Source organism: Oncorhynchus mykiss, chromosome 19, assembly GCF_013265735.2.
Source record: "Oncorhynchus mykiss isolate Arlee chromosome 19, USDA_OmykA_1.1, whole genome shotgun sequence".
NCBI lineage: Eukaryota > Metazoa > Chordata > Actinopteri > Salmoniformes > Salmonidae > Oncorhynchus > Oncorhynchus mykiss.
This window is the reverse complement of record NC_048583.1, coordinates 16,490,640-16,514,987: the sequence shown is the minus strand read 5'-3', so window position 1 is coordinate 16,514,987 and position 24,348 is coordinate 16,490,640. Positions and strand designations below refer to the sequence as shown.

The 24,348-nt window shown below is 41.4% G+C and overlaps 1 protein-coding gene across 3 annotated transcripts in view; it reads left to right on the top strand.

The window, feature by feature from the left end:
* LOC110498480 (zinc finger protein 184-like) overlaps positions 1-24,348 on the top strand; it is a 350,017-nt gene that overhangs the window by 300,352 nt on the left and 25,317 nt on the right. The window contains exons 1-6 of one of the 3 annotated variants that reach the window (XM_036953755.1): positions 3,374-3,894; positions 4,290-4,420; positions 4,619-4,780; positions 15,938-16,102; positions 16,473-16,584; positions 21,981-23,340. In XM_036953755.1, coding sequence (XP_036809650.1) covers positions 3,618-3,894; positions 4,290-4,420; positions 4,619-4,780; positions 15,938-16,102; positions 16,473-16,584; positions 21,981-22,945 — 1,812 coding nt within the window. In that variant the 5' untranslated portion in view covers positions 3,374-3,617 and the 3' untranslated portion in view covers positions 22,946-23,340. Of the gene's footprint in view, positions 1-3,373; positions 3,895-4,289; positions 4,421-4,618; positions 6,186-15,937; positions 16,103-16,472; positions 16,585-21,980; positions 23,341-24,348 lie in introns of those variants that run through there. The other 2 variants (XM_036953760.1, XM_036953758.1) reach the window with 2 other exon arrangements.

Sequence of the window (24,348 nt, the reverse complement as noted above, 5' to 3'; positions counted from 1 at the left end):
CTCAACTGGCCTACCTGGTTAAATAAAGGTGAAATAATAAATACAAATATATTTTTAAAAAAGCTACGATTCTGGAATCTTTGGTAAATGTACAACTTGCTTTTTTCTATCTGAGTATAAATATAAACCAATCAGGGTTTAGGCCTGGGCAGAGCACTACTACAGCAACCACTTTACTTGTTAATGATCTTGTCAATGCTTTAGACACTAAAATAAATGTACTTCTTTGTTTGTGGACCTGTCAAAAGCCTTTGATACTGTTGATCATGCCATTTTATTGAATAAGTTGTCATCGATAGACCTGAGCTCTGACGCCTGTTCATGGTTTCAGAACTCAGGCCATTGTGATAGATTGGATTATTAAGTCTGAATTTATTGAAGTACATAAAGGTGTACCACAGGGGTCACTCTGATAAAAATTGTAAACTTAATCTCCAGTGCATTCAGAATGTATTCAGACCCCTTGACTTTTTCCACATTTTGTTACATTACAGCCTTATTTTTTACATCTGCAATCTACACACAATACCCCATAATGACAAAGTTAAAACAGTTTTTTTTAAAGACTTATTTACATAAGTATTCAGACCCTTTGCTATGAGACTCGAAATTGAGGTCAGGTGCATCCTGTTCTATTGATCATCCTTGAGATGTTTCTACAACATGAATGGAGTCCACCTGTGGTAAATTCAATTGATTGGATATGATTTGGAAAGGCACACAAAATCAAATCAAATCAAATGTTATTGGTCACATACACGTGTTTAGCAGATGTTATTGCATGTGTAGTGAAGTGCTTGTGCTTCTAGTTCTGACAGTGCAGCAATATCTAACAAGTAATATCTAACAATTTCACAACATATACCCAATACACACAAATCTAAGGAATGGAATTAAGAATATATAAATATGTGGACAAGCAATGTCAGAGAGGCGTAGACTAAGATACAGTAGAATAATATAGAATACAGTATATACATATGAGATTAGTAATTCAAGATATGTAAACATTATTAAAGTGACATTATTGAAGTGGCCAATGATTTCAAGTCTGTGTATATAGGCAGGAGCCTATCTGTGCTAGTGATGGCTATTTAACAATCTGATGGCCTTGAGATAGAAGCTGTTTTTTAGTCTCTCGGTCCCAGCTTTGATGCACCTGTACTGACCTCGCCTTCTGGATGATGGCGGGGTATAAGGTCCCACGGTTGACAGTGCATGTCAGAGCAAAAACCAAGCCATGAGGTCGAAGGAATTGTTCATAGAGCTCCGAGACAGGATTGTGTCGAGGCACAGTTCTGGGGAAGGGTACCAAAACATTTCTCCAGCATTGGAGATCCCGAAGAACACAATGGCCTCCATCATTATTAAATGGAAGAAGTTTGGAACCACCAAGACTTTTCCTAGAGCTGGCCACCTGGCCAAACTGAGCAATCGGCGGCAAAGGGCCTTGGTCAGGGAGGTGACCAAGAACCCAATGGTCACGCTAACAGAGCTCCAGAGTTCCTCTGTGGAGATGGGAGAACCTTCCAGAAGGACAACCATCTCTGCAGCACTCCACCAATCAGGCCTTTATGGTAGAGTGGCCAGATGGAAGCCACTCCTCAGTAAAAGGCACATGACAGCCCGTTTGGAGTTTGCCAAATGACACCGAAAGGACTCTCAGACCATTAGAAACAAGATTCTCTGGTCTGATGAAACCAAGATTGAACTCTTTGGCTTGAATACCAAGAGTCACGTCTGGAGGAAACCTGCCACCATCCTTGCGGTGAAGCATGGTGGTGGCAGCATCATGCTGTGGGGATATTTTTCAGGGGCCTGGACTGGGAGACTAGTCAGGATTGAGGGAAAGATCAATGGAGCAAAGTACAGAGAGATCCTTGATCAAACCCTGCTCCAAAGCGCTCAGAACCTCAGACTAGGGCGAAGATTCACCTTCCAACAGGACAATGACCTGAATGAAGCACACAGCCAAGACAACGCAGGAGTGACTTTGGGACAAGTCCCTGAATATCCTTGAGTGGCCCAGCCAGAGCCCAGACTTGAACCTGATCGAACATCTCTGGAGAGACCTGAAATTAGCGGGGCAGCAGTGCTCCCCATTCAACCCGATAGAGCTTGAGAGGATCTGCAGAGAAGAATGCCAAGCTTGTAGAGTCATACCTAAGAAGACTCGAGTCTGTAATCACTGCCAATGGTGCTTCAACAAAGTACTGAGTAAAGGGTCTGAATACTTATGTAAATTTGATATTTCAGTTTTTTATACATTTTCCCAAATTTCTAATAACCCGTTTTTGCTTTGCATTATGGGGTATTGTATGTAGATTGATGAAGGGGGGAAAACAATTTTAGAATAAGGCTGTAATGTAACAAAATGTGGAAAAAGTCCAGAAACAAATCGTGCCTTTCAGGTTATTCAGTCAACCTTTGAATCTGTTCTTGATTAATGTGATATTATTTATCAAAGTGCAGCTGTTACGACTCTCATACCTTTGGATGTAATCTACCATAGCGCCCTTCATTTTGTTACAGGTTACAGTTTTGATACTCATCACTGCATCCTGTTTCAAAAGTTTGCTGTTCTTAGCTAAAGACCCGTAGATTTCGACATTACTCCCTTTATGTTTACAAGGCCCTACATAAATGTCAGTTTTATCTAACTTTGTTGTTGAATTATAGGCACCTGAGTTGCCAAACCCATTTACAGGATTGGTTAACTCTTGAGGTTCCTAGGTTCTCCACAGAGCTAAGTAAATCTGCTTTTAGTTTAAATGCACCGTAACGCTGGAACAAAATTCGAAACACATTTCATCTGATGTTCTGGTGCCATTCGGGCCATTTAAAGTATTGATTGGGGATTTTGTGGAGGAATGTAACTGTTTTTCAGGGTGATTTATGATGTTTTATTTGTGCTTCCCATGCCTGTGGTTTTGTATTTTAATATATATATATATATATATATATGTGTGTGTGTATAATGTGTATATTAAATTATACAAGGCACAATATTTCTTCCCTGTTAAAGTAAAAGTTCAATAAAATAATGCTCCTTCTACTCTGTTTATCATTTATCCTGATGCCTAGTCACCTTACCCCTATACATATTGCATGTTGACACGCACACTTACAGACACACTCCATGTATGCAGTTACCCAGGACTCCTCCGACATGTAAAAGGGTCAGTCACTATCTACCACAGTTGTAAAGTCAAAACCCCGCATATTTCTACAAATTGTCTTCTGATTTTAAACCTAACCCTAAATTAAGACCAAAAAATATGTTTTTATTCACATGAACTTTTACGATATAGACAATTTTGACTTTGTGGCTGTGGTAACTAGTGGGACCCCTGTGAAAGGCGGAAATACGCAAAACAACGTCGAGTCTGCCGGAAACTCACACGAAGAAGTAAACGGAAGTGAACAGTTATTACAAGTTAATTTCCACCTTATCGTTTTTATTTAGACGTGTATTGACACACTGGAACTCAAAATATGACTCCTTTAACTGTATAGCATCAAACCCCATGTCGTGTTTAATTCACGTTGGAGACAGGACTTGGTTGATAGCTGTTATCTAGGAAACGCAAGCTAGCTAGTTGCTAACGTTAGCAAAAATGGCTAACTGTATGGTTTTTCACACTCAAATAGCCTCCATCATGGAGGTGTTAGCGAATGCAGCCGTGGCAGAGATCTGTAAACTGGTAGACGACGACTATGCAGTGTTTCGTTTGGAAATAAATCAAAGCCAGAAAGAAAACAGGGCATTGCGGAGGAAACTACTAGAACTGAAGGTTGCACGGGAGCGCGCAGAGAGGACAATGCGAGAGCGCGTCCTCGCCAGTCGCCCAAGTAGTGTCAAGATCCTTGACCGATACAGAGGAATGACAAGAGGTACATTTTGCAGAGGCTGTGCTACCTGTTGCCGTTCATATATAGTTCAGTGCCTGTCGAACCGTTCCCCTCTGCACATGTGTTCAGATATTACCCAGAATTGGGTCTTGGTCAGTTTCTGGATCGTATACAATAAATCCCCTGATTACTTAGCTATCTTGTGAGAGACACAATCATATTCTAACCTGATTCTTGATTTACTGCATTTTCTATTATTTATTAAATTAAACAATTAGATGCATGGAACATAATCCATACTCAATAAATAGTTTTTCAAGAAGTTATGAGAAGTTTTACCTTACATCCTTACCAATTGTAGACATTGTCAAAAGTGTACAATATAGCATTGACAGTAGCTAACCTAACCAGCTCATTTCCCCCAATCACTCTCTCAGGTGAAGGACATCTCACTGGAGTCCACAGAAGCTTTGTGAAGCCAGCAGAACACAATACATGGAGAGATGACCAAACAATCACTGTTGATGAGGGGAGTGGAACCTCAACCCAGCACATTATCATGATAGAGGTTAGTGTAATAGTGTTGCATTAAAAACAATGAGTTACTTTGTAAATCAAATGTGTCACGTTTATTTCAGAAAATCTCCCCTCAGCTATTCACTTGCTTACATGTAAGTTAAATAAAGGAAAGAGAGAAAAAAAGAAGTCATCTGCCATAGGGGAGCATGTGAGACTTCCTTAGGACATTGTTATCTTCTTGTTCCAGTCTACAGATGCAGAGGCTGCAGGTCCTGGGGTCAAACTGGAGAGGTCTGAAGGAGAGGAGGACCCACAGAACATCAGAGACATTCAGTCTGGAGCGCCCTCTGTAGCTACGGAGGACCCCACCACCCCAGCGCAGCCCAGGACCCGACGCAGCATCACGGAGGTCAGTGGAACACCGAACGCTGTCCTCAAGTCAGAGACAGACACCAAGACTTTAACTGTAACACACAGGCTCTTACACACAGGATCTGACCACAGATCAGACCCAGAGAGATTGGGGCTGGGTAGTCTGGGCAGTCCTCTTGCTCCCAGCTCAGAGTATTTACCAGTATTTCACCAGAGCCAGAGGATGGTTAATTCCCATGGTGATGGTGACGCGTTAGACACTGCCGGTGATGATCCGTCTTGTTCTTACACTGCAGAGATGGACCCTGGCAACATACCCTTGGGTTTAGACACACAGACTGATCTGTCTAGAGGGGACTGGAACCGGCGCAGTAGTAGTGTATACTCTGAAGGGTGCCTAGATAAGAAAGAGGAGGTTATATTGGCAGATGAGGGGACTGTAAAAGTGGAGGGCAACGTTCCTCCCACGTGGAATGCAGATAGTCACCTAGGAGACGGACACTCACAGGGCAGAGATTTCTTAGATTACAGGGGAAGCTTGGAGACAAATCCAAATGTCGCCACCCACTCCCCTTTACACGTGTTCAAGGATCGCGACCCAGTGTCCACGTTGATGGCACCTTCCGATTCACGCGGCCGTGTCCTTTTCGATCAGGTATTGAACTCAAACGACAGGGCTCAGGGAGGGGGAGCCACATCAGGCAATAATAAAGAGAAACGGTTCCTCTGCATGTTCTGTAACAAAGGCTTCAGCAGCTCCCAGAAGGTGGAGAGGCACCAGAGGGTACACACAGGAGAGAAACCATTCAGCTGTACCCAGTGTGAGAAGAGGTTCTCTCGCCAGGACACCCTGAAGAGGCACCAGAGGATCCACACAGGGGAGAAACCTTACAGCTGTTCACAGTGTCACATGCGCTTCGCACAGCCTGGTCAACTGAAGATGCACTTGAAGGTCCACACGGGAGAAAGGCCATTTGCCTGTATTCACTGCGGGAAGAGGTTCTCAGAGAGGAGCTACCTCAGGCTACACCAGCAGAAAAAACATTCCACTCTATAACATAGAAAGTAACCATTCCACTCGATAGCTTCTGACGTTTATATCAAACCCTGCATAAAAAAAAATGTCAGCTGAAAAGATCCACAGATGCATTTGGAATAACGAGAGTGACAGATTTCAGTGTTGAATATTCCTGGGTAGAATATTGCATCCAGACATGCGATATGTAAGGCATATATAAGCCTGAAAAGTATTTTACATAGTGTTTGTACTGTAATGTTTACAAATGTCTATTTCATTACTTCCATTCAACAATACATTTTTTCCCAAGACACTTTTAGTAAGAAAGTGAATGCAGTTTTAGTTTAGATATGTGTATATGTGGTTTTCATATGATGTATTTAACCCTTGTTTATGTTTAATAAACACAAAATAGGTATTTTTATTCTGACTTTCATTGAGACTCCCTTTAATATACACTGAGTATACATAACATTAATAACATCTGCTCTTTCCATGACATAGACTGACCAGGTGAAAGCTGTGATCCGTTATTGATGTCACTTGTTAAATCCACTTCAATCAGTGTAGCTGAAGAGGAGGAGACAGGGTAAAAATTGACTTTTACGCCTTAAGACATTTGAGACATGGATTGTGTATGTGTGCCATTCAGAGGGTGAAGGGGCAAGACAAGATTTAAGTGACTTTGAACAGGGTATGGTAGTAGGTGCCTGCGCACCAGTTTGTGTCAAGAACTGCCACGGTGCTGGGTTTTTCCACGCTCAACAGTTTCCTGTGTGTATCAAGAATGGTCCAACACCCAAAGGACATCCAGTTAACTTGACACAACTGTGGGAAGCATTGGAGTCAACATGGGCCAGCATCCCTGTGGAACGCTTTCAACACCTGGTAAAGTCTATGCCCCGACATATTGAAGTTGTTCTGATGGCACAAAATAGCGGGGGGTAACTAAATATTAGGAAGGTGTTCCTAATGTTTGGTATACTCCGTGTACATCACATCGGATCTCACCCTATTCTGCATGCACCCGACAGCACTTTATAACCAATATACACTTGCTAAATATACCTACACATACCCACACACTAACATTTGTCTGCTGATTACTTTTGACTTATCATAGCTGACATATTTATGTCCACCATGATGGGTTTAAAAATAAATAGTTGCACATTCGGCAGGTAGCCTAGTGGTTAGAGCATTGGACTAGTAACCGAAAGGTTGCAAGATCGAATCCCCGAGCTGATAAGGTAAAATCTGTCGTTCTGCCCCTGAACAAGGATAGTTAACCCACTGTTCATAGGCCATCATTGAAACTAAGAATGTGTTCTTAACTGACTTGCCTAGTTAAATCAAGGTAAAAAAAAAAAATTTATATATATATAATGATATATATTAGAGGTTGACCGATTATGATTTTTCAACACCGATACCGATTATTGGAGGACCAAAAAAGCTGATACCGATTAATCGGTCGATTTTTAAATGTTTTATTTTATTTACTTGTAATAATAACAATTACAACAATACTGAATGAACACTTATTTTAACTTAATATAATACATCAATAAAATCTATTTAGCCTCAAATAAATAATGAAACATGTTCAATTTGGTTTAAATAATGCAAAAACAAAGTGTTGGAGAAGAAAGTAAAAGTGCAATATGTGCCATGTAAGAAAGCTAACGTTTAAGTTCCTTGCTCAGAACATGAGAACATATGACAGCTGGTGGTTCCTTTTAACATGAGTATTCCCAGGTAAGAAGTTTTAGGTTGTAGTTATTATAGGAATTATAGGACTATTTCTCTCTCTACGATTTGTATTTCATATACCTTTGACTATTAGATGTTCGTATAGGCAATTTAGTATTGCCAGTGTAACGGTATAGCTTCCATCCCTCTCCTCGTTCCTACCTGGGCGCAAACCAGGAACACATCGACAACAGCCACCCCATTTCACATCGGTTACACCAGCCTAATCTCGGGGGTTGATAGGCTTGAAGTTATAAACAGCTCAATGCTTGAAGCATTGCGAAGAGCTGCTGGCAAAACGCACGAAAGTGCTGTTTGAATGAATGCTTACGAGCCTGCTGCTGCCTACCACCACTCAGTCAGACTGCTCTATCAAATCATAGACTTAATTATAACATAATAACACACAGTAATACGAGCCTTAGGTCATTAATATGGTAGAATCCGGAAACTATCATTTCGAAAACAAAACGTTTATTCTTTCAGTGAAATACATAACCGTTCCGTATTTTGTCTAACGGATGGTATCCCTAAGTCTAAATATTGCTGTTACATTGCACAACCTTCAATGTTATGTCATAATTATGTAAAATTCTGGCAAATTAGTTCGCAATGAGCCAGGCGGCCCAAACTGTTGCAAACTGTGCAATGAACGCAGGAGAAGTGACACAATTTCACCTGGTTAATATTGCCTGCTAACCTTTCTTTTAGCTAAATATGCAGGTTTAAAAATATATACTTCTGTGTATTGATTTTAAGAAAGGCATTGATCTTTATGGTTAGGTACACAGAGCAATGATAGTCCTTTTCCGCGAATGCGCACCACATCGATTATATGCAACACATGACACGCTAGATAAACCAGTAATATCATCAACCATGTGTAGTTATAACTAGTGATTATGATTGATTGATTGATTTTTATAAGATAAGTTTAATGCTAGCTAGCAACTTACCTTGGCTTCTTGCTGCATTCGCGTAACAGGCAGGCTCCTCGTGAGGCAGGTGGTTAGAGCGTTGGACTAGTTAACCGAAAGGTTGCATGATTGAATCCCCTCGTTCTGCCCCTGAACAAGGCAGTTAACCCACCGTTCCTAGGCCGTCATTGAAAATAAGAATGTGTTCTTAACTGACATGCCTCTTTAAATAAAGTTGTAATTTTTTTCTTTTTAATTTACAAAATCGGCGTTGAAAAATACCGATTTCCGATTGTTATGAAAACTTGAAATCGGCCCTAATTAATCGGCCATTCCGATTAACCGGTCGACCTCATATATATATATATATATATATATATATATATATATATATATATAGAAAAACTCCCAGTAATTTTTATATATATATATATATACACTGCTCAAAAAAATAAAGGGAACACTAAAATAACACATCCTAGATCTGAATCAATGAAATATTCTTATTAAATACTTTTTTCTTTACATAGTTGAATGTGCTGACAACAAAATCACACAAAAATTATCAATGGAAATCAAATTTATCAACCCATGGATGTCTGGAATTGGAGTCACACTCAAAATCAAAGTGGAAAACCACACTACAGGCTGATCCAACTTTGATGTAATGTCCTTAAGTCAAAATGAGGCTCAGTAGTGTGTGTGGCCTCCACGTGCCTGTATGACCTCCCTACAACGCCTGGGCATGCTCCTGATGAGGTGGCGGATGGTCTCCTGAGGGATCTCCTCCCAGACCTGGACTAAAGCATCCGCCAACTCCTGGACAGTCTGTGGTGCAATGTAGCATTGGTGGATGGAGCGAGACATGATGTCCCAGATGTGCTCAATTGGATTCAGGTCTGGGGAATGGGCGGGCCAGTCCATAGCATCAATGCCTTCCTCTTGCAGGAACTGCTGACACACTCCAGCCACATGAGGTCTAGCATTGTCTTGCAGTAGGAGGAACCCAGGGCCAACCACACCAGCATATGGTCTCACAAGGGGTCTGAGGATCTCATCTCGGTACCTAATGGCAGTCAGGCTACCTCTGGCGAGCACATGCTGTGCGGCCCCCCAAAGAAATGCCACCCCACACCATGACCGACCCACCGCCAAACTGGTCATGCTGGAGGATGTTGCAGGCAGCAGAACGTTCTCCACGGCGTCTCCAGACTCTGTCACGTGCTCAGTGTGAGCCTGCTTTCATCTGTGAAGAGCACAGGGTGCCAGTGGCAAATTTGCCAATCTTGGTGTTCTCTGGCAAATGCCTAACGTCCTGCACGGTGTTGGGCTGTAAGCACAACCCCCACCTGTGGACGTCGGGCCCTCATACCACCCTCATGGAGTCTGTTTCTGACCGTTTGAGCAGACACATGCACATTTGTGGCCTGCTGGAGGTCATTTTGCAGGGCTCTGGCAGTGCTCCTCCTTGCACAAACGCGGAGGTAGAGGTCCTGCTGCTGGGTTGTTGCCCTCCTACGGCCTCCTCCACGTCTCCTGATGTACTGGCCTGTCTCCTGGTAGCGCCTCCATGCTCTGGACACTACGCTGACAGAAACAGCAAACCTTCTTGCCACATCTCACATTGATGTGCCATCCTGGATGAGCTGCACTACCTGAGCCACTTGTGTGGGTTGTAGACTCCGTCTCATGCTACCACTAGAGTGAAAGCACCGCCAGCATTCAAAAGTGACCAAAACATCAGCCAGGAAGCATAGAAACTGAGAAGTTGTCTGTGGTCCCCACCTGCAGAACCACTCCTTTATTGGGGGTGTCTTGCTAAATGCCTATAATTTCCACCTGTTGTCTATTCCATTTGCACAACAGCATGTGACATTTTTTGTCAATCAGTGTTGCTTCCTAAGTGGACAGTTTGATTTCACAGAAGTGTGATTGACTTGGAGTTACATTGTGTTGTTTAAGTGTTCCCTTTATTTTTTTGAGCAGTGATATATATATATATATATATATATATATATATATATATATATATATATATATATATATATTATATTATATATACAGTGCCTTGCGAAAGTATTCGGCCCCCTTGAACTTTGCGACCTTATGCCACATTTCAGGCTTCAAACATAAAGATATAAAACTGTATTTTTTTGTGAAGAATCAACAACAAGTGGGACACAATCATGAAGTGGAACGACATTTATTGGATATTTCAAACTTTTTTAACAAATCAAAAACTGAAAAATTGGGCGTGCAAAATTATTCAGCCCCCTTAAGTTAATACTTTGTAGCGCAACCTTTTGCTGCGATTACAGCTGTAAGTCGCTTGGGGTATGTCTCTATCAGTTTTGCACATCGAGAGACTGAAATTTTTCCCCATTCCTCCTTGCAAAACAGCTCGAGCTCAGTGAGGTTGGATGGAGAGCATTTGTGAACAGCAGTTTTCAGTTCTTTCCACAGATTCTCGATTGGATTCAGGTCTGGACTTTGACTTGGCCATTCTAACACCTGGATATGTTTATTTTTGAACCATTCCATTGTAGATTTTGCTTTATGTTTTGGATCATTGTCTTGTTGGAAGACAAATCTCCGTCCCAGTCTCAGGTCTTTTGCAGACTCCATCAGGTTTTCTTCCAGAATGGTCCTGTATTTGGCTCTATCCATCTTCCCATCAATTTTAACCATCTTCCCTGTCCCTGCTGAAGAAAAGCAGGCCCAAACCATGATGCTGCCACCACCATGTTTGACAGTGGGGATGGTGTGTTCAGCTGTGTTGCTTTTACGCCAAACATAACTTTTTGCATTGTTGCCAAAAAGTTCAATTTTGGTTTCATCTGACCAGAGCACCTTCTTCCACATGTTTGGTGTGTCTCCCAGGTGGCTTGTGGCAAACTTTAAACAACACTTTTTATGGATATCTTTAAGAAATGGCTTTCTTCTTGCCACTCTTCCATAAAGGCCAGATTTGTGCAATATACGACTGATTGTTGTCCTATGGACAGAGTCTCCCACCTCAGCTGTAGATCTCTGCAGTTCATCCAGAGTGATCATGGGCCTCTCGGCTGCATCTCTGATCAGTCTTCTCCTTGTATGAGCTGAAAGTTTAGAGGGACGGCCAGGTTTTGGTAGATTTGCAGTGGTCTGATACTCCTTCCATTTCAATATTATCTCTTGCACAGTGCTCCTTGGGATGTTTAAAGCTTGGGAAATCTTTTTGTATCCAAATCCGGCTTTAAACTTCTTCACAACAGTATCTCGGACCTGCCTGGTGTGTTCCTTGTTCTTCATGATGCTCTCTGCGCTTTTAACGGACCTCTGAGACTATCACAGTGCAGGTGCATTTATACGGAGACTTGATTACACACAGGTGGATTGTATTTATCATTAGTCATTTAGGTCAACATTGGATCATTCAGAGATCCTCACTGAACTTCTGGAGAGAGTTTGCTGCACTGAAAGTAAAGGGGCTGAATAATTTTGCACGCCCAATTTTTCAATTTTTGATTTGTTAAAAAAGTTTGAAATATCCAATAAATGTCATTCCACTTCACGATTGTGTCCCACTTGTTGTTGATTCTTCACAAAAAAAATACAGTTTTATATCTTTATGTTTGAAGCCTGAAATGTGGCAAAAGGTCGCAAAGTTCAAGGGGGCCGAATACTTTCGCAAGGCACTGTATATACACACACACACACACACACACACACACACACACACACAGTGGGGCAAAAAAGTATTTAGTCAGCCACCAATTGTGCAAGTTATCCCACTTAAAAAGATGAGAGAGGCCTGTAATTTTCATCATAGGTACTCTTCAACTATGACAGACAAAATGAGAAAAGAAATCCAGAAAATCACATTGTAGGATTTTTGATTAATTTATTTGCAAATTATGGTGGAAAATAAGTATTTGGTCAATAACAAAAGTTTATCTCAATACTTTGTTATATACCCTTTGTTGGCAACGACAGAGGTCAAACGTTTTCTGTAAGTCTTCACAAGGTTTTCACACACTGTTGCTGGTATTTTGGCCCATCCCTCCATGCAGATCTCCTCTAGAGCAGTGATGTTTTGTGGCTGTTGCTGGGCAACACGGACTTTCAACTCCCTCCAAAGATTTTCTATGGGGTTGAGATCTGGAGACTGGCTAGGCCACTCCAGGACCTTGAAATGCTTCTTACGAAGCCACTCCTTCGTTGCCCGGGCGGTGTGTTTGGGATCATTGTCATGCTGAAAGACCCAGCCACGTTTCATCTTCAATGCCCTTGCTGATGGTAGGCTTTGTTACTTTGGTCCGAGCTCTCTGCAGGTCATTCACTAGGTCCCCCCGTGTGGTTCTGGGATTTTTGCTCACCGTTCTTGTGATCATTTTGACCCCACTGGGTGAGATCTTGTGTGGAGCACCAGATCGAGGGAGATTATCAGTGGACTTGTATGTCTTCCATTTCCTAATAATTGCTCCCACAGTTGATTTCTTCAAACCAAGCTGCTTACCTATTGCAGATTCAGTCTTCCCAGCCTGGTGCAGGTCTACAATTTTGTTTCTGGTGTCCTTTGACAGCTCTTTGGTCTTGGTCATAGTGGAGTTTGGAGTGTGACTGTTTGAGGTTGTGGACAGGTGTCTTTTATACTGATAACAAGTTCAAACAGGTGCCATTAATACAGGTAACGAGTGGAGGACAGAGGAGCCTCTTAAATAAGTTGTTACAGGTCTGTGAGAGCCATAAATCTTGCTTGTTTGTAGGTGACCAAATACTTATTTTCCACCATAATTTGCAAATAAATTCATTAAAAATCCTACAATGTGATTTTCTGGATTTTTCATTCTGTCTGTCATAGTTGAAGTGTACCTATGATGAAAATTACTGTCCTCTCTCATCTTTTTAAGTGGGACAACGTGCACAATAGGTGGCTGACTAAATACTTTTTTGCCCCACTGTGCGTGTGTGTGTATGTATATATATATATATATATATATATATAAAATGAGAAAATATATATATATATACACATACATTCCCAGCAACGTTTTGGCACCAATTCAAATAGTTGATTTACTTCCATGTGACCAAACGCAAACTTGTTACTGGTCCCATCAGATAACATGGTAGAAGTTAGCCCTACAGTATGCTGACCTCACCAGGTGGCACTGATTACATCCTGGCAGAACTTCTGCTTCAGCCTATCAAAGGTCTTAGATTTTCTACCCACCATCCAATGGCATTTCTTAAATATGCACTATGCAGAAATCGCTCTGCCATTTCCTGGTTGTTTAAATTCTAATATTTTACCTAATTTCAGTTTATGTGACAAAACAAGCAAGTATAGTGTAGAGAGTCATTGTACCATCTAAACCACTGTGAAAAATATTTTTCAGAACCAAAAAAGATTGCATTTTCAGCTGTTTGAAGCTGGTGTACGACACGCAAAAACTAAACTTAAGAACTGAAGCATAGAAATAACTCAAATAGAACAGAGCTACTGCTTTTTAGACTTGTTAACGCTAGACAACATTTCACATTTTCCACATTATGACAAAATCCACATTTTTGGTTCATCTGTTTCACACACATTCATATGCTTGTATGAAAGAAAGTTTATCGTTAAATAAAAATCAAGAGCCTTATGGATTTGTCAAATAGCAGTCATGAGGGCTATTGCCATCCTCATCACTTCTAGGTGGCTGCTAAAGAGGTTGACTTGTAACCTCACATCAAGCTTTTTTGTTGAGGAATAAACTGTTCAATGTCAGTCCTTGATACTTGATTCAAAGCACATGTGACGAAGTGGAATATTATAATAATGCATAAACTATAAAACATTGTAGTGTAGACTACATAAAATATACTGATGACAGCCAAGTATCTTCCTACATTAAAGGGACATTTCTAACATTTTCAGTTGAGAGAATGCCAAAAATGTGCAAAGCTGTCATCAAGGCGAAGGGTGGCTACTTTGAAGAATATCAAATATATTTCGATTTGTTTAACACTTGTTTGGTTACTACATGATTCCATATGCGTTATTACATAGTTTTGATGTCTTCACTATTATTCTACAATGTAGAAAATAGTACAAATAAAAGAAAAACCCTGGAATGAGTAGGTGTCCAAACTTTTGACTGGTACTGTAAGTGTAGCTTGCATACAAATATACTCTTCCTACATTAAAGGGACATATATAAAAATGTTCAACTTTATATTCACCACCCCAACATCAACATAATGTGAAAATGGCGCATTCTATGTTTTGTAGTAAAAAAGATAGAGGAAGATAAGTGTTTCCAATGACATCATTGGTGTGCATTGCGTGATTATTAACCAATTATAAGTAGGCACTGGCTACTAATTGTCAACTAATTGGTTGATGTCACTAGAAACACTTATCTTCCTCTATCTTTTTTACTACAAAACATAGAAAGCGCCATTTTCACATTTGTTGATGTTGGGGTGGTGCTTGAGATGAATATGAAGTAGAAGCTGGCGGCAGGTAGCCTGGTGTTTAGAGCGTTGGGCCAGTAACCGAAAGGTTGCTAGATCGAATCCCCAAGCTGACAAGGTAAACATCTGTAGTTCTGCCCCTGAACAAGGCAGCTAACCCACTGTTCCTAGGCTGTCATTGTAAATAAGAATTTGACTGACTTGCCTGGTTAAATAACAAAAAAAACATTTTGAAATGTCCCATTAAGACTGTTGATTCAAGCTGCAACACTGCCACCTGTAGGACGAGAACGAGAGTGCAAACTATTTCTATTGGACACTTTGGATCATCTTCCTCGAGGGAAAAAATATTAAGATTGTTGATTCAAGCTGCAACACTGCCACCTGTAGGACGAGAACGAGAGTGCAAACTATTTCTACTGTACACTTTGGATCATCTTCCTCGAGGGAAAAAATACGTGTGACAAAGCAGATTATAAAAATGCATATAAAACCTTGGCCTACATTTAGGTGTACACATCCATGTAATCATATGCAATGTGATTATTTGGCAATAGCAGTTTGTTTGTGTGCGGGGGGGTGGCGACTCATGTGAGATTCGAACCCTTGCCACAATCTGCGACAATTACATGGACTAGGCACTTTAGACAGAGAGCAATTCCACCAGTCAATGAAATACACACGATAGCCTTGTTGCTTTGCTGATCAGAATGTGCTTTTGGACTGGCGTGCTTTAAGGATGCTTCCATGAACACGTCCAACTACATCTACGACTTTAATTGGCTGCAGAAGTTGTGCCAGGAAGTAATCACTGCCACCTGGTGAGGTTAGCAAAGGGCTAATCTGTGTTATCTGATGGGACCAGTTACAATTTAGCTTTCTGTCACTTGCAAGTAAAACACACATTTTAGTTGGCTTATGTGCATTTTCTGCGTGATAACCTGTTTAACTTTAAATGCTTGCTTATGTTTGCAAGTTTGGCCCCTCCATGTTGAGTGTGTTTATTATCTTGTGTGTGTATGTACCTGAGGGAGTGAATGTCTGTATCACCTCTCTCTTCCAGGAGGAGGAGGGTCCAGGGGTGCTGCTGGTGAAGGAGGAGGGGTGTGAGGAGGGTCTGGGGAACCCTGAGGGTCCCATGGTCATGGAGGACAACCAGACTACACCTCCTCCTGAATCCGCAGAGGAACCAGCTGAGCAGCACAGGACCAAACACAGTCTCACTGAGGTAAACCCACTGTGAACTACTGTCTGAATGTTATTAGGTCAGGGTCTGTATCCACGAAGCCTCTCAGAGTTGGAGTGCTGATTTAGGATAAGTTTAGCCTTTTAGATCATAATGAATAAGATTATATGGAAAGATCCTAGATCAGCACTCTTACTCAGACTCTTTGTGGATACGGGCCCAGGTCTTGATTAATTATTTGTGTCTTAAGTGTGGGACCATGCCTTTGAATTATTAAAACATTAAAGAGTGTCAAGTAATCAAATCAACTAACACACTTGCATAGTATTAATAGCAGTACCTCATTGCCCAATCAGAAGATGCTCCATATTAGATTTCATGATCCAACATCCTCTCGCTCTGTATCTTACAGTCAGTAGACATGGAGGATGGGAATCTTGATCTGTTGCTAGTCAAAGAGGAGACAATAGAAGATGGACCAGAGAGCATTGAGCTTTTGAGTGGACTAAAGATGGGGGAGCAAGGTAAGGGAGAAATACACTGAGATTGCCAAACATTAAGAACACCTTCCTAATATTGAGTTGCACCCTCCCCACTCAGAGCAGCCTCAATTCGTCAGGGCATGGACTCTACAAAGTATTGAAAGCGTTCCACAGGGATGCTGGCCCATGTTGACTCCAATGCTTTCCACAGTTGTGTCAAGTTGGTTGGATGTCCTTTGTGTGGGGGGCCATTCTTGATACACACGGGAAACTGTTGAGCGTGAAAAACCTAGCAGCGTTGCAGTTCTTGACACAAACCGGTGTGCCTGGCTAAGGCTGTGGTGGTCGCGAAATTTTGTCAGCTGGTGATTGCCAAGCAAATAACTGTCTCTCCCACGGTAATTGACCATTAATTAACATAAACATATTTAGCATCTCCTGGCTACAACATATTGCCTACATCTACATTTTAAAAAGTATAATAAATCCATTTAATATAGCCTACACCATCACAATAAATCCATTATTTATTTTAGACAGGTCTAAAGAAGCATGATATGAAGAAAATGTAGTCTATTTCAGAATGTAAAGGTTTTCCTCCTCTTCTTCTGAAGAGGAGAGGCGAGAAGGATCGGAGGGCCAATATGCGGCATGGTAAGTGTCCATGGTTCTTTTAATAAGAAATACTCAACATGGGCCTCCCGGGTGGCGCAGCGGTTAAGGACGCTGTACTGCAGCGCCAGCTGTGCCATCAGAGTCCCTGGGTTCGCGCCCAGGCTCTGTCGTAACCGGCCGCGACCGGGAGGTCCGTGGGGCGACGCAAAATTGGCCTAGCGTTGTCCGGGTTAGGCAGGGCTTGGTCGGTAGGGATGTCCTTGTCTCATCGCGCACCAGCGACTCCTGTGGCGGGCCGGGCGCAGTGCGCGCTAACCAAGGTTGCCAGGTTCACAGTGTTTCCTCCGACACATTGGTGCGGCTGGCTTCCGGGTTGGATGCGCGCTGTGTTAAGAAGCAGTGCGGCTTGGTTGGGTTGTGTATCGGAGGACGCATGACTTTCAACCTTCGTCTCTCCCGAGCCTGTACGGGAGTTGTAGCGATGAGACAAGATAGTAGCTACTACAACAATTGGATACCACGAAATTGGGGAGAAAAAGGGGTAAAAAAAAAATTATTAAAAAGAAGAGAAAAAAAAAGAAATACTCAACATGAACAACTGAATACAAAAACAATAAACGTGGAACGAACTAAAACCAAAACAGTAACGTGTGGTGAAAAACACGGACACGGAAACAAACACCCACGAACAAACAGTGTGATTCTACGTATGATTCTCAATCAGAGACAACTAATGACACCTGCCTCTGATTGAGAACCATACTAGGCCGAAACATAGAAATCCCAAAATCATAGAAAACAAACATAGACTGTTCACCCCAACTCACGCCCTGACTATACTAAATAATGACAAAACAATGGAAATAAAGGTCAGAACGTGACACAGAAGAACAGAATAGCTGTGAGTTGTCCTTATGTTAGGTCCTGATCTGGCTATGCCAAATGACTGTGCCAAATGACTATGCCAAATGACTGACTAGTTCATTTAGCAGACAAGATTTGCTTAGAATTCCGTGGCATTAATTTATAGTATGAAGAATACAATTGAACAAAGCTGAATAAAATAGAAAGGATATTTTTGAGGGAGTGCGCACATGCGGTTATTCTGCGTTGGGTGGTTAACAAAGAAATAGGTACTCCTATATGCTTAATTTATAGTTATTAATTTGTAACTTTAGTTGTGATACAAACTTTGGGCTATATGTTTTGATTTGTAATACATTGGAAGGCTGCATGATGCGACTCTAATGATTATTTGAAAAAAATAGCTTGAAAGGCATGGGCTCTGCTTAGTTTTTTGCGCAGACTGTACACACTACATCAGTCACTCATTCACAATTTGACAAGCACTTGATAATGCCTAGAATTTTACTGCGGCAACCCCTTTGTGTGGCCGTAATGCACCCTAAAAAAATCCATGCCTTTTGCGGCCAGTGGCCATTGTGCCCTTCTCCCTGAGTGCTGCGTGCTCCTTCAAGTGAGCGGGTCTTTCTCACAGGCTACAAGTGAAGATAGACACATCGGGGACGCAACTGCGCGTGTCCTTATCCAATTCCAAGGTGCATATTGAATATATTTGAAGAACTGTCCACATTTACTTTTCGTCAGCCAACAAGATGAGTAGGCCTAACGAACAGCAAAAGCACTAGCCTTTGTCAATCTACTATCCTCCATAGTACAAAAGCCGACCTATTCTGTGCAATAAATAAATATTCCAAACATAGTCTGGGACAGTTGTGGGATGCGATAGATCCCAAATGAATACAAACACTTACATCAAAAAAACTTGTTTACGCAATGTGGCTGACGCAACAAATCAGAATGTTTAGCTTAAAATGTTAGGCAATTTTTTTAACATTATAAGCGCAGCATTGCGCACATGGTAGTAGGCTATAAGCGCGGATGTTCCATTAGCGGAAAACACCTTTGTCAAGAGTGACCACAAATGCAATTATGCATGCTTTTATTATACATTTTATTTTTTATGGTGAAAATTATCTAACCCAAACTTGAAACTCATGCGCTGCTTATGTATGCCAGTTAGGCTATACACCCCTTGTAAAGTTATTTGGCCACTTTAGTTGTGATACAAACCTTATTAAAACATATAGGCCCATGGGCTAGACCACATGAGGTGTGCTACTATGATTAGAAAAAGTTGCAAACAAAAGTCATTGTTCTTATGCTGGGCATCATTCACAAGTGATAGGCTAATATTGTCACACATCAGACTATTCCTGATTTATTCTTGTCTGTACATATACTAAATAATAAATGTGTGAAATTTGTGTTGATTTAGAATGGACCATTATCATGCACCTGTTTCGAAACAGGGGCAGCGGGAAAAAATACATGTCATCTATGCACTTATTGTAAGTAGCAAATGGAGGATGTTTTTCCCCGTGATTTATTTTCATTCCAGCCAGGTAGGCTATACTCCTGTTGTAAATATAAGAAATGTTCTTAATATTAGGAAAGTTGAGAAATAAATATAGTGGCCTAGCCTATAGAAAGCTGATGGGTTCCTCCTCTTTTTAAGAGGCCATCACGCCTATTGAAATGTTGCTCAACATGAGCTCATGGGCTCTCATTAATTGTTTGATTAGATTTTCGAATACATTTGCATTGTCAGAGTGATTAGAAGGACAATAGAGTGCTGATTACAAGGCAGTTAGCAAGTTTGGTAGGCCACTAATGACAAGCAGCAGCATCAGAGCTTGGAGAAGCCTAATTACTATGACTAAACGGCCACGCCGAATTTGACTGCCTTCATGACTTGTGACTGCTGGTGTGGCGGTAATACAGTCACCTCAACAGCACTATGCCTGGCACCTACTCCCATACCCCGTTCAAAGGCACTTAAATATTTTGTCTTGCCCATTCACCATCTAAATGGCACACATACAGTGGGGCAAAAAAGTATTTAGTCAGCCACCTATTGTGCAAGTTCTCCCACTTAAAAATATGAGAGGCCTGCAATTTTCATCATAGGTACACTTCAACTATGACAGACAAATTGAGAAAAAAAATCCAGAAAATCACATTGTAGGATTTTTAATGAATTTATTTGCAAATAATGGTGGAAATTAAGTATTTGGTCACCTACAAATAAGCAAGATTTCTGTCTCTCACAGACCTGTAACTTCTTCTTTAAGAGGCTCCTCTGTCCTCCACTCGTTACCTGTATTAATGGCACCTGTTTGAACTTGTTATCAGTATAAAAGACACCTGTCCACAACCTCAAACAGTCACACTCCAAACTCCACTATGGCCAAGACCAAAGAGCTGTCACAGGATACCAGACACAAAATTGTAGACCTGCACCAGGCTGGGAAGACTGAATCTGCAATAGGTAAGCAGCTTGGTTTGAAGAAATCAACTGTGGGAGCAATTATTAGGAAATGGAAGACATACAAGACCACTGATAATCTCCCTCGATCTGGCGCTCCACGCAAGATCTCACCCCGTGAGGTCAAAATGATCACAAGAATGGTGAGCAAAAATCCCAGAACCACACGGGGGGACCTAGTGAATGACCTGCAGAGAGCTGGGACCAAAGTAATAAAGCCTACCATCAGTAACACACTACGCCGCCAGGGACTCAAATCCTGCAGTGCCAGACGTGTCCCCCTGCTTAAGCCAGTACACGTCCAGGCCCGTCTGAAGTTTGCTAGAGAGCATTTGGATGAACAAGAAGAAGATTGGGAGAATGTCATATGGTCAGATGAAACCAAAATATAACTTTTTGGTAAAAACTCAACTCGTCGTGTTTGGAGGACAAAGAATGCTGAGTTGCATCCAAAGAACACCATACTTACTGTGAAGCATGGGGGTGGAAACATCATGCTTTGGGGCTGTTTTTCTGCAAAGGGACCAGGACGACTCATCCGTGTAAAGGAAAGAATGAATGGGGCCATGTATCGTGAGATTTCGAGTGAAAACCTCCTTCCATCAGCAAGGGCATTGAAGATGAAACGTGGCTGGGTCTTTCAGCATGACAATGATCCCAAACACACCGCCCGGGCAACGAAGGAGTGGCTTCGTAAGAAGCATTTCAAGGTCCTGGAGTAACCTAAACAGTCTCCAGATCTCAACCCGATAGAAAATCTTTGGAAGGAGTTGAAAGTCCGTGTTGCCCAGCAACAGCCCCAAAACATCACTGCTCTAGAGGAGATCTGCATGGAGGAATGGGCCAAAATTCCAGCAACAGTGTGTGAAAACCTTGTGAAGACTTGCAGAAAACATTTGACCTCTGTCATTGCCAACAAAGGGAATATAACAAAGTATTGAGATAAACTTTTGTTATTGACCAAATACTTATTTTCCACCATCATTTGCAAATAAATTCATAAAAAATCCTACAATGTGATTTTCTGGATTTTTTAAATATTTTGTCTATCATAGTTGAAGTGTACCTATGATGAAAATTACAGGCCTCTCTCATCTTTTTAAACGGGAGAACTTGCACAATTGGTGGCTGACTAAATACTTTTTTTGCCCCACTGTACATACACAAACCATGTCTCAATTGTCTCAAGACTTAAAAATCCTTATTTTTTCCTGTCCCCTCCCTTTCAGTCTGTCATCTCAATGTCAAGGAAAGAGCATGTTTTGTATACTCAGTGTACATATAGCCTACATATAGGGATAGATCTTCCATTGAAATAGTGATGCACCTGGCAAATTTTTTTTTTCATTCATACAATTAAATCAATACAACTTATGTTTACATACAAAAACTCAAATTATAAATGTATGAACTTGACCTGGTAACTGACAAAAAAAAACTAAATATAAGTCTATATTCTAACCTCTTCTTGCAGGTGGTTGGCTGCAGGCTAACAGGGGAGACTGGGTGGCCATCTTGGATTCCCAGAACCAGACGGGTGCAACCAAGGGCCCAGGGGACATCACTGAGAAGGCCAGGACCAGAGGCGACATAGTGGAGGTCAGTGGATGGGACAGCGTTCTCAACTCTGGGCTGGGGAACAACACTGTTAAACACAACCAGAAACAGACTGTTGAACCCAAAACAATAACCAAACTTAGTCACCATGACAATAGACTGTCTGAGACCAGGGCAAGGTGTAGATTTGGTATGCGGGGACAAGGAGGTGTCCGTATGCGAGGGGAGAGAACAACAGACACAGACTGGGCTAGCAATGCTCCGTCCTGCTCCTATAATTGTGATTCAGAGACATTGGTGGCGCCTCAGGTTAACCCCCTAATAGGTGCTTCCTTCAGCCTGCCTTCTATAGGATCTATAAACTGGAACATGGACCCTGCAACAACACAGACATTCCCTGGCCTTCATCCTCCTCACACTTTCCTAATGTTAAACCAGACTTCCGACAATGCCAGTGCCTCAACACCAAATGGCTACACAAGCCCATTGACAAATTACAGTAGCAGTAACTCTATCTGCAGATCCAGTGGCAAAGAGAAGCGCTTCCCGTGTTTGTTCTGTGGGAAAGCCTTCAGTTTCCCCAAACAGGTGGAGATCCATCAGAGGATGCACACAGGGGAGAAACCCTACAGTTGTACCCATTGTCAAATGTGCTTCGCTCAGGCTGGTCACCTAAAGAGACACCAGAGGGTCCACACAGGGGAGAAACCCTACAGCTGCCCCCAGTGTGAGAAGAGGTTCTCCCACCAGCACCAGCTGAAGATGCACCTGAAAGTCCACACGGGAGAGAGGCCATTCGCCTGTACGCATTGTGGGAAGAGGTTCTCAGAGAGGAGCTACCTCAGGATACACCAGCAGAAAATGCACACGGCCCATGTATAGTGAGTGACATGTAATGTAGTATTAGTTAGTTTGTAGTTAAATCTGTTGGTTTTGGATGTAGTAGTGAACTGGATGAAGTGAACCGGATGAAGTAAACCGAGGAAAGAATGAGTATGATGAGACAGAGTAGATGATATGGTTGGTGTGAAGGTGTCTGTAAAAACTCTTCACTGGTATAAAGTATTGAAAATATGTGAAAGGTAATGTTGAACCTTTTCCAAAGTTTTCTCAAATGAATTTTATCAAAGCGATGGTACTAGATTTACAGAAAAGTGTACCATAGTGAGACAAGTTATTCAACTTGTCACGTATCGTTTTGTGCAATAGAAGTACAATACTTCACGTTATGTGAGTATATGACCATTTTGTTGAAATTAAATTCAAAATTGACTCTGTGCTGACTGACTTGGTTATTTTTGTATCATTTTAGGGACTGAGTTTCCTTTATCTCAGTCTGACCAAAACATTATACTTCATTCATGACTTTGCCTGCGCTTATCTCCGTTACATCATTTATTTTTATCCTGATAATTCCTGAGCAGTTTCCTTCTTCTCCGGCAACTGAGTTAGGAAGAACACCTGTATCTTTGTAGTGACTGGGTGTATAGATTATTATTTTATAGGGCAAGGCAGCTCTAACCAACATCTCCAATCTCGTCTCACTGATTGGGCTCCAGGTTAGCTGACTCCTGACTTAAATTAGCTTTTAGAGAAGTCATTAGCCTATTCACATACTTTTTCCAACCTACACTGTGATTGTTTAAATGATGTATTCAATATAGACAAGACAAATACAATAATTTGTGTGTTATTAGTTTAAGCACACTATATTTGTCTGATGTTGTGACTTAGATGAAGATCAGATTAAATTTGATAACCAATTTATGCATAAATCCAGGTAATTCCAAAGGGTTCACATACTTTGTCTTGCCACTGTATTGACTCAAGACATTTCAGGTTTATATTTTGTATTTATTTGTAAACATTTCTAAAAACATAATTCCACTTTGACATTATAGGGTAATGTGTGTAGTCCAGTGACACAAAATTCAGGCTGTAAAGGGGTGTGAATACTTTCTGAAGGCACTGTAGATAAACAAAGGTAATGGAGGTGTTTTTCAAGGTTATTCTGCCATATAAAGACAAAGCTTTACCTTTCCACAGCAATAGTATTTTGTCAATCTTGGCTAGCTTCACATCTAAGTTCTCCTTTACAAGATCCTTCATTCTTTTGGAATGTGCATGTCCACTGGGCCATTGCTCCACTTCATTGGTACAAAACAGGGCAAGTTCTCCGCTGCAGAGGATAAGTTCATTAGAGTTACCAGCCTCAGAAATTGCAGCCCAAATAAATGCTTCACAGAGTTCAAGCAACAGTCACATCTCAACATCAACTGTTCAGA